At 40.8% G+C, this 13635-nt stretch overlaps 1 protein-coding gene across 1 annotated transcript in view; it reads left to right on the top strand.

The window, feature by feature from the left end:
• Nucleotides 1-4914: 4914 nt before the first annotated feature.
• DEUP1 (deuterosome assembly protein 1) overlaps nucleotides 4915-13635 on the top strand; it is a 48659-nt gene continuing 39938 nt past the window's right edge. Inside the window, exons 1-2 of the mRNA XM_088140564.1 lie at nucleotides 4915-4958; nucleotides 10061-10232. Of these exons, the coding sequence (XP_087996690.1) occupies nucleotides 4915-4958; nucleotides 10061-10232 (216 nt within the window). The remainder of the gene's footprint in view (nucleotides 4959-10060; nucleotides 10233-13635) is intronic.

A 13635-nucleotide genomic window follows, 5' to 3' on the forward strand; every position in this document is an offset into this window, starting at 1 on the left:
AGACCCCAGCTGACTCAATTGGCTTACTTTCAATAAAACTTTAAAATCTCAGCTGGTACTTTCGTGTCTGATCTTCTGCCGGACTGAATCCTTATTGGGGAGAGTCAGAAACTCTCAAATTTTGCTAACACCTCCACACAAGAACCAAATCTTGCATCTATCTATCTATCTATCTATCTATCTATCTATCTATCTATCTATCTATCTTTATTCATTCATTCATTCATTCTTTCATTCATTCATTCAATTTATATAGCCGCCCATCTCAGAGCAGTGACTCCAGGCAGCTAACAATGATAAAAACAATCAAACACTTAAAATAATACAGAAAATTAAATCTAAATACAGCCAAGAGATCTTTAAAAACCTTAGTTGTCAGCACAACCATGAAACGGGGCCTTTTATCACTATAATCAGTGCTTTCGATTAGGAACCTCAGTGCATATTAGGAACCTCAGTGCAATAACTGAAACAAAAATAGTTTCAGTTATTAAATAATTTTGATGCTTTGGAGTTGTGGCAATCTGGCACACTTTACTTATCCTTTTATTTTATCAGCTAGGAAGTCAGAAACTGGTTCTCAGTCAACAGAGAACTACAGTCTTCTTTCCTTCCTATGATGTCAAAAGCGTTCCATTTTCATAGGTTAGGTGGTCTGCTCACCACAGGCAAACAAAAATGGAGTTGGCCAAGTTTGCATGATTTAGCCATGTTTGCATAACTCACAGAACCATAAGCTAGCCCAATGTTTCTCAACCTTGGCAACTTTAAGATGCATGGACTTCAGCTCCCAGAATTCCCCAGCCAGCCATGCTGGCTGGGGAATTCTGGGAGTTGAAGTCCACGCATCTTAAGCTTGCCAAAGTTGAGAAACACTGAAATACCCTGCTATATTTTAACCTAGTCTTTTGCAAACTCTGTCCGTAGCATTAGTTTATAGTTCAGATTGTCCCCTGGCCTTTCTGGATGATCATTTTTTTTCCTCTTTCATATGTTGAGGAGGGGAAAAAAGTCTTTATCAGAATTATCGGCTGAAAAAGGGAGGGATGCATAGAAACTAGAAGTTGGAATTATCCTATTTGGGATCAATTTAGTGACGCATGATTGCTCGAAACTGATCAGATCTAGTTCTCACCTCTGACTTAGGTTGTTTAATCATCATTTGTTGACTAACACCCCCCCCCAACTGGCTGCATGCACACATTATGCTAAGCCATACGCTTGGGGTTACAAGCCACCAAAGTTTGAGTTCATGCAACAGATTATGTCAAAAAGAAGTAAACCACATTATGCTTTGAGCAATGTGGGAATCCAGCTGGTTGTCTATCTAAGCCAAGAATGGACATCCTCTGGCCCATCGGTTGCTGAATTTCCATTTCCAGCAGGTCCAGTCAATATGGCTGTGATGGAAAAATAAAAAATAAAGCTGGAAACTCTCCCCTCTCCCCCTTGCCTCTCCTACAAACTCTTTTCTCCACTTCCTTCTGCCATGCTTTGCTCATGCAAAACAGGATCAGCTCCAAGCTATTGCATGACCCAAGAGTGACCATGTTCCATTGCCAAAAATAGCCCTCTTAACACTATCATATGAAACAATGGGAGGGCCATCACCTGTCTGCTTAAGGGTTTGCTGTGGTTCTTATCTTACAGTAGAAAAACCATTTATCCCCCATTTAACACCTATCCAAACCTATCCTCGAATCAGATCCCTCAGATTTCCCGTGTCTCAACCTCAAAAGTGTATAAATTCTATGCTTTTCTATTGTTCAGGTCCCTCTTTCTCGAAAGCAGGCACCCAGTGATCATTGCAATAACCTGGTTCTTCTCCTCAGCGTTGTGCTCCTGTCTTTGGCAAAAAGTCCACGACGTGGCCAATGGGGATCTGGATGGATCAGTGGGAGGAGATCCCAAAAGCCCCCAGAAGAAAACCTATACAGCATTTGTGGTATAAACATAAAGCATTTGTGGTAAATAAAGCACTGAAGATGTTACCTAGCCGGGTAATGAAACGTTTGCAAGAAAAGAACCAAGCTCAGAGAACCCCAAGGACTCCACAAACATAATTCTGCACGCTGATTGGGAATGATAGGGATCCTCACAAAATGTACCTAACAGGTTGAAGAAAGATACTTTAGCATCTCCAGCAGAGTTATTTCTCATCAGGGCACCCCCAGGGCAATCAAAAAGGTCAAGATGGCAGCCAGTTTGGGCTGTATTTTGCTACTACTGGTGTTTTTCAGAAAAAGCATAGTAATGGAAGGTTTAGGGGGGCGGGCAATGGGGGAGAGAATTACCTTTTTTCATAATTTCCTGAAACCGCTTTCTCCCCACACCTGTTCCCATCTCATCCAAAAGAGGATGAAACCCAGAACAAAAGTATTTCTCTCTGGAGGTGGAAAAGATGGTATTCTGAGGCACCTTCCACCTTCACATTTCTTGAAAATGCCCCCAAACCAGTTCATCCTTACCAAAAGGATGATATTCATTAGCCATTCAGAAAGGGATGAAGAAGACTTTGAAATCTTTCTGTTAGAGAATATTTCATGCCAACTTCTATGATACAGGCAAATGTTTTCTTCTTCAAAAAAAGATTTCTTCTGGTCAGCCTTTCTTTTAAAAGGTTGAAAATAATTCACAGGAGGTTTTTGCTGCCCATCTTCTTCCCCTTCCTCCTCCTCTTCCTCCTCCTCCTTCCATTTCTGTGATAGGGGCCTTCAAATAAGAGTATTACCTTTTTCAATGAAAGATTGGGCTGCCATAAGGGCAGTTAAAATGAGTGGTGGCATAGCCTACTTGATAAAAAAAAAGACTAGAAGTTAACTGGGCTAATCCTATTTCCCATAGTGAAACTGCAGCACCAAGTCAGGAATGCATTCATCGTTTTCTTTGTTACACTACACGCCTGTTGCAAGTCCACAAAGGACAAAACCTTACTGACTGGGTTCACATACCTCACAGAGCCATGGCTTGTTTTAGTTATTGTTCAATAAGCCATACTGTTGGGTTCATAAAATGCACTAAACCATAAACAATGATTCATAAGTCACAATAACTGGATTTACCAGACATCCTAAACAACATTATATGCTGTGTGAATTCAGCTGCTGTGGTCTGCAGGCCAGTGTATAGTTTTTAGCATGTGTGAATCCAACAAATCATGGCTTATTCAAGAAATCATTCAACAAACCATGACCTATCATGTTACATCAACTACAACTGAGTTATCTTTTCCTAACTTAATATTCTCTAAATATATCAGACCCTCTTCCAGTCAAGCTATCTTTGAACACCAGGACAAAAATGTAATAAAATGTAAGGACGTTGAGCAAATGTTGGATTACATTGACTTTATGTTGACAGTAGTTAATACTGTTCTTATTGGACATTTTTAATAATTATTGAATGATTGTATTACGGCTCACTTATGTTTGGCTCCAAGCTGCTTAGAGTCTGCTGACTGAAATGGCATGGGAGGGAGGGAGGGAGGGAGGAATGGTAAGTACAGCTTGGTTGTCTGCAAATAATTTAATAATTAAGAGGGGACAGGGGGCTGTATGGTCTTGTTGATGAGCAAGGGCATGCACTAGCACCCATGGAGACATCCAAAATCTAATTCCGTCTTTGAAACGGCCAGGCGGATCCGTGTTTGTTTGTTTTTTCCCATGCAGGGCAAAGAAGTGGATAGGAGACCATCCTGAGAGCCACTTCGGTGCTTTTTAAAGATGCATTGGGAGGCTGAGGTAAGGATGACAGATGACGAATGCAAGGTTTACAGGGCCCCCAACGCTATTTTAATTTTTTTTTTTTAACTTATATTGTGGTTTTGATTTCTGTTCGCCTCGCAGAGTTCCTTCTGCCAAGGCGGGAGGCTATACGTTTAACAAATAAATACATACATAGCCGAGCTGAGATGAACGGTGCTATTATTACTACAACCATGTGGAAGAGTGGGAGTGGGAGTATTTTTTTTTTTACTTATTGTTATTATTATTGTGGTGGTTCTTGCTGTTACGTCATTCGGTCCCCTTCCGACGGACTGCAAGGTCGTCGAGGTCTTCCAGGTCCCGCCGTAAGCCGCTCAGAGACGCGAGGAAGCGGCGGGCGAAGCTTTTGCAATAAACCCGGACCTGTTTTGCGCTTCCCCCGTAGACGGGCTCTTTGCAGTCAACAGAAGAAAATCGCCAGGTGAAAAGCAACCCTGCGCTGAAAGGAGGGAAAGGCACAGGTGAATCCTCCACCCTCCCTCCCCTGCCTCCCCCGGTGGACTTACTGCTCCCCGTTAGTGGCCAAAGCCTTGCAGGGCGCCCGAGGAGCAGGAAAAGCGGCGACTCCGGCGCGCGCCGGACCGCGCAGCAATGGGCGAGCAGCCCCGGCGCGCGCGGCTCCAGCCTTTGGCTCCGCCCCTCGGGGTTCCCCCGCCGCCGCCGCGGGTTGCCCCGTCGCCCTAGCAACGGGAGAAGCCTGCCGGCCCCTCCTGCAACTGCCGCCGGGCCGAAGGGGGCGTGGCCGCGAGAGGCGGCAGCCGCGGCGGGAGGGCGGCCGGCCGGGATGCCAGGCTGCTTCCCCGCCGGCGTGACCAGAGCCGCGGGGCTCCGCAGGTGGACGGGAGAGCCCCGAGAGCCCTCCAGGTAAGCCCTTCGCCCCCGCGAGCGGGTGCGCCAGCCCAGCCTGAAGGCATTTTGAGGACGGCCCTCTGGGTATGCTCAGAGGACCTCTCTCCGGATTCACGGGTTCCCTCGAAAACGGCGTCTGTCGACTCGAACTTGCTTTTGCTCTACCGAAAGGTTCTGAGGAAAGAAAGCTTGCTGTTCCCCCACTCCACCCCTCTGTACTGGGTGAGGCTTTCCAGAGCTGTGAATAAGCCCTAAACTTTTCCTCTTCTTTCTGTTTTGAATAGATCTGATCAAGGCCAAAATGGAGAAGAGGTCGGAGGGACTGCAAGAACAAATGATGGCTAGGTAGGTCGAATGACAGCCCATGATTTGACATTTTAAGACTCAGCACAATTCTGGAGCCTTTTGGGCATGGTGGCTACTTTATTCCCTCGTTTAGACAACAAACTGAATCAATACGAATTTACACAAATTAATTGAATAAATGAATAACAAGGCACACTTAGGGAGCCCATCTGTAGAGGGGCACAGCTGGTGCCCATCTTTTCAAGCTTCTCTGATTTTTAAATAGTCAAATTGAAAAGAGGAGACAGTTTGCAACACCTTCAGACCATCAGATTTGCTTGACAGCATATTCAGAAGTCAGCTGGAGGCTAGAAAGCTGGTTTTCTTTGCAGCCCATTCAGAGAGCCAGCTGGACGCTGCAAAACCATTCCTTTTTTTATAAATTTTATAAAACAATACAACAAAATACACAAAAGCACCCCCCAAATACAAGACCAACTGATAAACAAAGCAAAAAAGGGGAAAAATATAAATCCAAGCATCTCACATTTTACATATTAATCTCATTTTACATATTAATCTCATTTTACATATTACATACATACGCTGCAAAACCATTCCTTTTTTTATAAATTTTATAAAACAATACAACAAAATACACAAAAGCACCCCCCAAATACAAGACCAACTGATAAACAAAGCAAAAAAGGGGAAAAATATAAATCCAAGCATCTCACATTTTACATATTAATCTCATTTTACATATTAATCATGTTTAATCTCACATATTAAACATTTTATAAACATTACTAATTTTTTTAAAAAATCATTTTGCAGCATTCAGATGGTGGATTTTTACCTGCAGCCTACTGAGACAGTCATGGGTGCTAGAAGATGATTTTACTTAGCAGCATATAGTCTTCTCCAAAGCAGTCACATTGTGTGAAATGGGTAGTAACATTTAGGTACTAGATTCTAATCTAGAGATTTGGGTTATGTAAACTATTGATCTAAACTAGTCAGTTCTCCAACTAGTGCTCACCGACATAGTTTGAATTTCAGCTACTATCATTTCCCAGTTGGCCCAGTCTGGCTGGGGTATCATGGCAATAGAAGTCTAGTTGAAGACACCAGGTTGTAAAGGCTGCTTTTAGAAATAGATGTGCTTCCTAAAATATCTAGTCAGCTGGGGAATTGGCTGTGGTCCTTTCCCATTAACATGAAGTGCAAAAACAATCCAATGCAATGGGTGTAGCCTAATTAATCTGAGAGTGAGTTACAAAATGCAGGCCCCCTGGCTCAAATGTTGTTCCTTCCCTTAATCCACAAGATGCCTTCCTGCAGATTTCTTTCCCTGTTTCAGGTCCTGCTGCCGCATCTTTCTTTCCTTAAAAGATGGATGCAAAGATGGCTAATGCACATAAAGCCCTTTGAACCCTGAAAGGATCATACAAATATTACACTTCTTTATTAATACAGTTTTATAAGAGATACACAAGGTGTCCTCTTGGTTCTCATGAATGCATTGCATTCAACCTAAGAAAAGATGTTATGTCAAAGCAAGGGATACTGTGCTTATTTAAAGTTGTTGAAGGTGTCTTTTTGGCAGTTCAGATAAGAAGGGGGAATTGGCCACATGCTGATTAAAAATGCTCCAGGAGGTAGATAAAAATGGCTGGATGAGCCAGATCTTTTTTCTCATGGCCCTGATTTGCTGTCTTTGGTCTAAGGCAGTGTATGGCACCGTTTATTTCCCAAGTTTCAATAAAGCCAAATAAGAAGACTTGAGATGAGGCTTTTAAATAACAGAGGTTTTATTGGCCAAGGAAACCTTCTGGATGGCTCAAGGAATGTTGCCCAGAACCACACCTTGCAAAGTGAGCAACAAAGATTTTATAGGCATATTCAGAGTACATCCCCTCATATCCATACAAGGGAATTTTGGGATGACCCAGGGAAAAGTAAAGGTGGACTTAAAGAGGTGAATCTAAGTTTAACTTTTTTCTTCTTCTTATCTCTTCTTTGGAATTTCAAACTTCTTTCTCCGGACACCAGCCTAACACCAGCCTGGTACAGAATTAATTTATGGCTGCAGGTGTCTGGCTAATTGCTTCTAAAGGAAATGGGGTGGGGGAATGCTGTGCTCTCTTAGAAGGCAATCAGGCATTCAACAAAGAGAGAAGGTGGGGGAAAGAAATGCTGTGCTCTTTACAAAGCAAGTTAATCCTTTGTAAATAAGATAGAGTGCACTATCACATGCATGCCCACACATTATGAGAGAGTGTAAAATTGTGTATCAAAGCAATGCCCTTCAGCAGAAATAGGAAACCTGTGACTCTCCATTTGGAAGGTCCCACATTTACCGTCTCTGGTTTAAAGTCTTGTCTGTGTGTGGCAGGCAGTGTAGCTAATTGGTCTTGTTCCTTTGCATCCACCACTCAATATTCTATCACTATTAGGTGTCAACAACTGTTGCAAACTTTCCTCTTTAGGGATCTTTAATATAAATGCTATCCTTGTTATATCAATATGTCTTGTTGGGAGAGTTTAAGCTAGTGGTGACTCTTGCTGCTCTCTTGGTGGCTAACAAAATGGATTGCCCTCAATGGTGAATATGAGGCGGGGGCGGGGTAATGTTGCAGGGACAGATAATAGTCAATGACATGTATTTTCTACCTTCCTTCCTAAAATATAAATATCTCTCTCAGGAGTTTACCACTAACTGATAAAAGCTGGTCTGGGCCCACCAAAACGCCTCTTTGAAAAAGAAGGAAAGCCTAAACTTTACACACCATGGTTTAGTTGGAATTAATTGGTATAAATAAAATTTACAGATTATGACTCATTTGGATTAAGCAGGAAAAACTGGTTTATTTTCCAGAATGAAAAGGATTGGCAGGTTTAAAAGATAGGCTAGGAATGAGATTAAGTCCAGTGACATACATTCAGGGCAGTAGAGGAGCATGGATATAAATTTAAAGAAGGAATGCAAGAACAGATAAGCAAACCTTAATTCAGCCCTGGGAAAGAAGGGGGTGGTTGAGAAAGAAACTCAAGATAACCCCATCTTGATTCTCTTTGGTATAAGAGGACACAGAGAGAAACTCTGTCAGGCTTTCAAGATTCTGCCTCTAGACCCTACAACAATAAAGTTACATTTGAAATGGACTACTACTTTTTAATGAGGCTTATTTCTAAATAGCCTTACAAGTTGGCAGATTCTGGCAGATATGGACAGAGTCTGGGAACTAAGAAGGGCAGGCCTGATTAGTATCTGGATATACCACAGTAAATTGGAAAATTAAAAAAAAAAAATCCTAGAAGATGGAATGGCAAGCTCCTTCCATACTGTTGGCGAAAAAATTGCATGTAGACATTAGGAGTGGAGTTTAACTTGAGGCTTTACATCCAGGCACATATGCAAAGGATTGCTGACTTAATATTTTTGTACAGCATTTGTGCTGGGGATTCAAGGTGCTATATTGCTTACATCATTTTTATGGCAGACTTGTAAGACCTCCTTACACGTGGGAAAAGTAATCTAAGGTACAGAGCTGATTGTCTGCCTTTAACTCAGGGCATTTGTCATTAAACTGAGATTTGAAGTGGCTCATATCTGCATTCTCTGTTTTGTCATTATAGTGACAAATAGAATGACCTATGACCTTTCAGTTTATTTAACATTTCTCTAAATAGGACACTGTCTTTCAAAATCTCTATAAATTCAACAGGAAAGTTGGAAAAATCAAATGTTCAGATCTATATTGATTAATCTGTCAGTGTTTTTCCTCCATAAAAACAGTTTTAATAGCCTTGGCAGCATTGCAACATGTTAGCTTTGGTCTCTGGAAAACAACAGAAATAAATAGGGAAAGAATGGGGGATAGGTGGACATCAAAAAAACTTTAGAATCTAAGGGGGTTCAAGAGCAGTATTTCTCAACCTCAACAACTGTAAGATGCATAGATTTCAACTCCCAAAACTTTTCTTCAATAAGAACAGATTTAATAGCCTTCGCATCATTGCAGCACACAATTCTGGGGAGTTGAAGTCCACACATCTTAAAGTTGCTGAGGTTAAAAAACACCTTTCTAGATATTTATACAGAAACCACAAATATGCAAACCACATTGTGTCACTATTTCAGATGCTAAGGGCAATCAGTCTCTTAATTAGCATCGTAATGCTTGATGAGCTTAAGATTTCGTGTATTAGACTATGGAGCTGTGATGGGACTAACTGCTGTTCATCAGGAGTGCTTTCTTAATTGACCCTCATTACTTGTTGAAACTACTTTCCAAACCTGGTCAAAGAAGAGGAGTTTTCTTTAGTTTAAACTCTTTAGCATGCATGAACTTGCTAATTAGGAAAAGGTTATGATCTGGAAATTTACCCTTACCCTCCCCCCCATCAAAGGAATCTTGTTGAGAAGCATTTTAATTTTTATCTAATTGGACTACTTCAAATTACTTTAGTGTAAATGGAGTAACAGTTAGTACATCATCAAGAAGTGATTCCCTGAAGCTTGGGATTATTTATTTATTTTCCCGTCAAAGAGACAGCCTTGGCCTATCTGAGCTTTCTTTCTGTTGAAATTTTACCTGCAATATTTCTTGGCAGTCAGCCCAATTCTATGTAAGTTGATTCAGAAGTCAGTCTAGCTGATCTGTATGTAACTGTCTCTCAAGTAAGTTGGAAAAGAATTATAATGTTGTGATATGGAAGAGGCCCAAAATCAAGGTTATTTGCAAATTGGTTTGTAGAAATAGCATCGTGGTGTTTCTTGCTGCAGCAGTCACATAGTTACAAGGCGGAAGATCCATTGTAAGGACATGGCAAAAGGTAAGGGGGGGTGTCTCCAAGCCAGATCCAGCAGGCTGTGTGGATGAGCCCTTGGTGAGCAAGGTACAATATTTACTTTTGTTTTACTTAGTGGCACCCAAAACCTTGATATGAACACATCATCTTGAGTGTCTTGGCTGAATGAGCAGTTTCTAAATACTCTTCCCTTGCAGAGCTTTTCCAAAATCTAAAAGACATTAAATTATTAATGAAGAAAAAGTTAGACTAATCAGGAGAGAGAGAGACCATATTCTGGATAAAATGTGTGTTCTATACATGTTTTAATTCATTTGAAGAATGAAATGAGTGGTTGCTTTTAGATCTATCCCTTGTGATGCTGAACTTCAAGAACTAATGCACCAGATTGACCTAATGGTAAATAAGAAGAAACTTGAATGGGAAAAGAAGGTACAGGCATTGGAAGCAAGAATGACTCTCCGGGATCAAGAGTTAGCAAGTGCCCAAAGCAAATTAGATCAGAAAGGTCAAGAGGTACGTTGTATCATTTATTTTGTGAATATTGCATTGAATGGGAGGGGCTACTCAATAATTTGCCTTGGCTGATTTCAAAAAAGTTAAGCAGAGGCCAGCCTGGTTAAGTTGTGGGTGGGCATCCACAGGAAATCCCAGGCTTGTAGAATAAATAGACTGGGAAGCCACTTTCTCTTGTTGTTGCCAAGGAAACAACATAGATGACTACATAGACAATATGTAGTAAGAAGGAGATCTCAATTCAAGAGGGACTTTCTCTTTTTTATATATACTTCTCCACTGCCACAGTCCTATACCCAATAATTTGCATCTATGAAAGTGAAATCCAAATCAGATAAAGGGCCCACATGCACCCTTTAATGTGTGAAGAAGGTAATGTCTCCATTGTGGGTATATATGGGGTTTGGATGTGCTTGTGTATACACATTTCAGGCTTAGCTTGCCATGCTGTGACTCTTTCCTCCCAACAAGATGATACCTCCAAATAAACTTGGGGATGTGATGCTTGTTGCAAAGAGGCAAAATGCCTTCCTATTGAATGGAGAGCTGCAGGGAGATTTTTTCTGCTGAAATGCACAGAAATCAATTGCATCATTTGTAAAGGGACTGGAAATGTTTAGGTTCTTCCTCCCCTATTGCAATGGTCTCCTCTGAATCAGAGCGGCTTGATCCACCACGTTGTGTGCTCAAAGGTGGAAAAATTCGATATTACCGACAATGGAGGAATGGATGGTGAAGATGATGGAACTTGCAGAGATGGCCAAATTGACATGATTGATCAGAGAAAAGACATTATCTAAGTTTATGGTTGACTGGAAACCCTTTATAGACTTTTTGTGTGAAACAGAAAAAGATGAACTTATGGTTTATGGTTTTGATGATTAAAAAAAATAGATTATAGAAAAAAATGAAAATCATGATGTAACCATAGAGTAAGAGGTAAACTCACATTTATACTTATAATTGCTGTAAAGAAAATTGGAAGCTACTTCTTTATATGTTCCTTCTTTTTTCTTTTCTGCACTTTTGGCTTTGTTCTCTCTCTCTCTTTCTTTTCTTCCTTCTTTTCTTTATTCTATGTATTTCTGTAAGTTTTTATCTTTCTTTATAAACAATTCAATAAAATTATATTAAAAAAAAAAGAATCACCACGTTGCCTGCTCAGGAACTGGCAAGCAATCAACCATCTGAGGCTCCTTCAGCCAGTAATTAGCAGGAGTTGATGAGGGTGAACTCAGGTGACGAGGAGCCAGATCCTGGCAGGGCACCAAGCCCCTAGATGCAGCAGCAGCTTTGGAGAACAGGGCAAAGGCGATCTGCTCGATTCTTTGAGAAGTGAGGATGTCAAAGCCCATAACTGAGCTATACCTACAGCTGGGCTACTTAAGTACAGCAGCCAGACACTGCCCCTCCACTGGAAACAGTTGTCCAACAGTGAACCCACATTCCCACATCCTTGCTTCTGGCTCTCCTCCTTGACTCTCAGCTTCATAACATGGACTGGCTTATTGAACTCTCACTTGACTCTTCGACCATCACTGACCATTCTTGCCTCTTTGCTGCTGCCCCACCCTATTTTCCTGCATGCTACATTGGCTGTCCACCTTCTACCCCACCATCTATCTCCCTTGACTATGACTCTAGATTGGACTCTGTGCCCCCTGCCCTGCAGCCAGCTGACAGTCAAAACCTTGCTTCCCTGTATATTTCCCAAGCATATGTGCAAATGCTCAGCCAGTTTTGGTTTGCCTGAAATACAACTCGTCAATAAACTACTTGCAACTCCCCCCGCCCAGGTTTGCTTGCTCAGCCTGCAACAGAATTGCAATTCTTCCTCCCCCCACACACACTTGTTATAATGAACAAACCTGCTGCATATCCAATCATATATCCTGAGATCGTGATAAAGATTGTGATTTAATGGGGCTGATTCAGTCAACCCTGCAATATCCCAGTTAATAATCCCCAAATGTAATAAATGATCTTTGGTGAGTCACCTTCTTTCACACAAATAAAATAAGGGAAACATGAATGATTTCTTTGGCACATATTCAGAGGTACCATATGTGAAAAAGAGATGGTACAGCATTTGAGAGAGTTTTCACCAGCTTTTCCTCACAAGATATCACGGGAAGAATGTGGATAAAGTCCTGGTTCATTGTTCCACTTACATGTTTATTTTAGAGGAAATAAGATTTCTTCTAAAACCAGTGTTTATTCAGACATTGGCACTGTTTGTTCCCTTGACAGTGGAAATAGTTACCAAGGGAAGTGATAGAAGTTGGAGAGTCATTTGCTTTAATTTTGATTCCTCCACTGAGTTGTAGTTGGATTTGCTGGCTCAGTGGTCCCTTCCAACCCTATTATTCTCTTACTTGGGTGGGGATAAGGAGGGGGGGATAGCTACATCAAGTCATTGCCCTCCTATGATTTCTCCATTCTTTTTCCATTTCTGTTTTTCTCCACTATCCCCAATACTTCTTCAATTCTTTTTGAAGCTCCCCCAAATCTTTCAAAAGTTCTCGGCAGGTTATGAACAGTGATTTTCAATTTTTCTTGGAAGCAGATTTTGTTATACCAGCGATGATCTGCTGAAAATCTGAAACATCAGTTCTGTCGGCTTGTAAGGCTTCTTGAAATGGAATCCTGTCACTTTAGGTGGCATGAATGTTTTCATAATTACAAATGAGAGCCCCTAGGCGCCCAGTCAGATTGTTGTGCAGAGGGAAAGTCTAATGTTTTTCGATACAATAAGAATAAGAGAAAAAAGTAGATTATGCCTGCTGTTGGAATTTATATTAACATTATTTGTATTTTTATATATTCTCAGAATATGTCTTTGGAATGCAAATCTCAAGACACTGATTATGAAGCATTCTCAGTAACCAGAATTGGACAGTTTCATAATAAGAATAAAATATTATTTATGGACCTCAGTGATAATCTAATGTAAAAGAATTGTGCTCCCCAAATGGGAATTTCACTGTTACCTTTTATTATCAAGTGGTAATAAAGATCTCACAGTGATAAATTTACATGTTCATGTGTGTCCTCATGAACAGAGTAATACATTCACTAACTATACATCAAAATATTTATGTCCTTGTTTAGATGGACACAGAGATCCAGAGGAGCATGTCTTCTTTTTTTCTTTTCGTGTAAACATCTGAGAAAATAGGGATTTTTAAAAATCTATTCTTTGTTTAAAAGCTTTTCAGAGGTCCCTCCTAGTTTGTAGGCAATATTTTTACTTTATAGAGCTAATAAATTGATTGTGCTGTCATGGCATCCATGGGGGCATGGTCAAGTGACATTGTATATATTGTGACCTTATCGTCCAATAATGCAGATGATATAATTTGCATCATTTCCACAATTATGTTGTAACACATACACAATTTGG

The sequence above is a fragment of the Python bivittatus genome, unplaced genomic scaffold (genome assembly GCF_059951505.1).
Source record: "Python bivittatus isolate LINGU-HERP-01145 unplaced genomic scaffold, Pbiv_v1 ctg000340_np1212, whole genome shotgun sequence".
Classification (NCBI taxonomy): Eukaryota; Metazoa; Chordata; class Lepidosauria; order Squamata; family Pythonidae; genus Python; species Python bivittatus.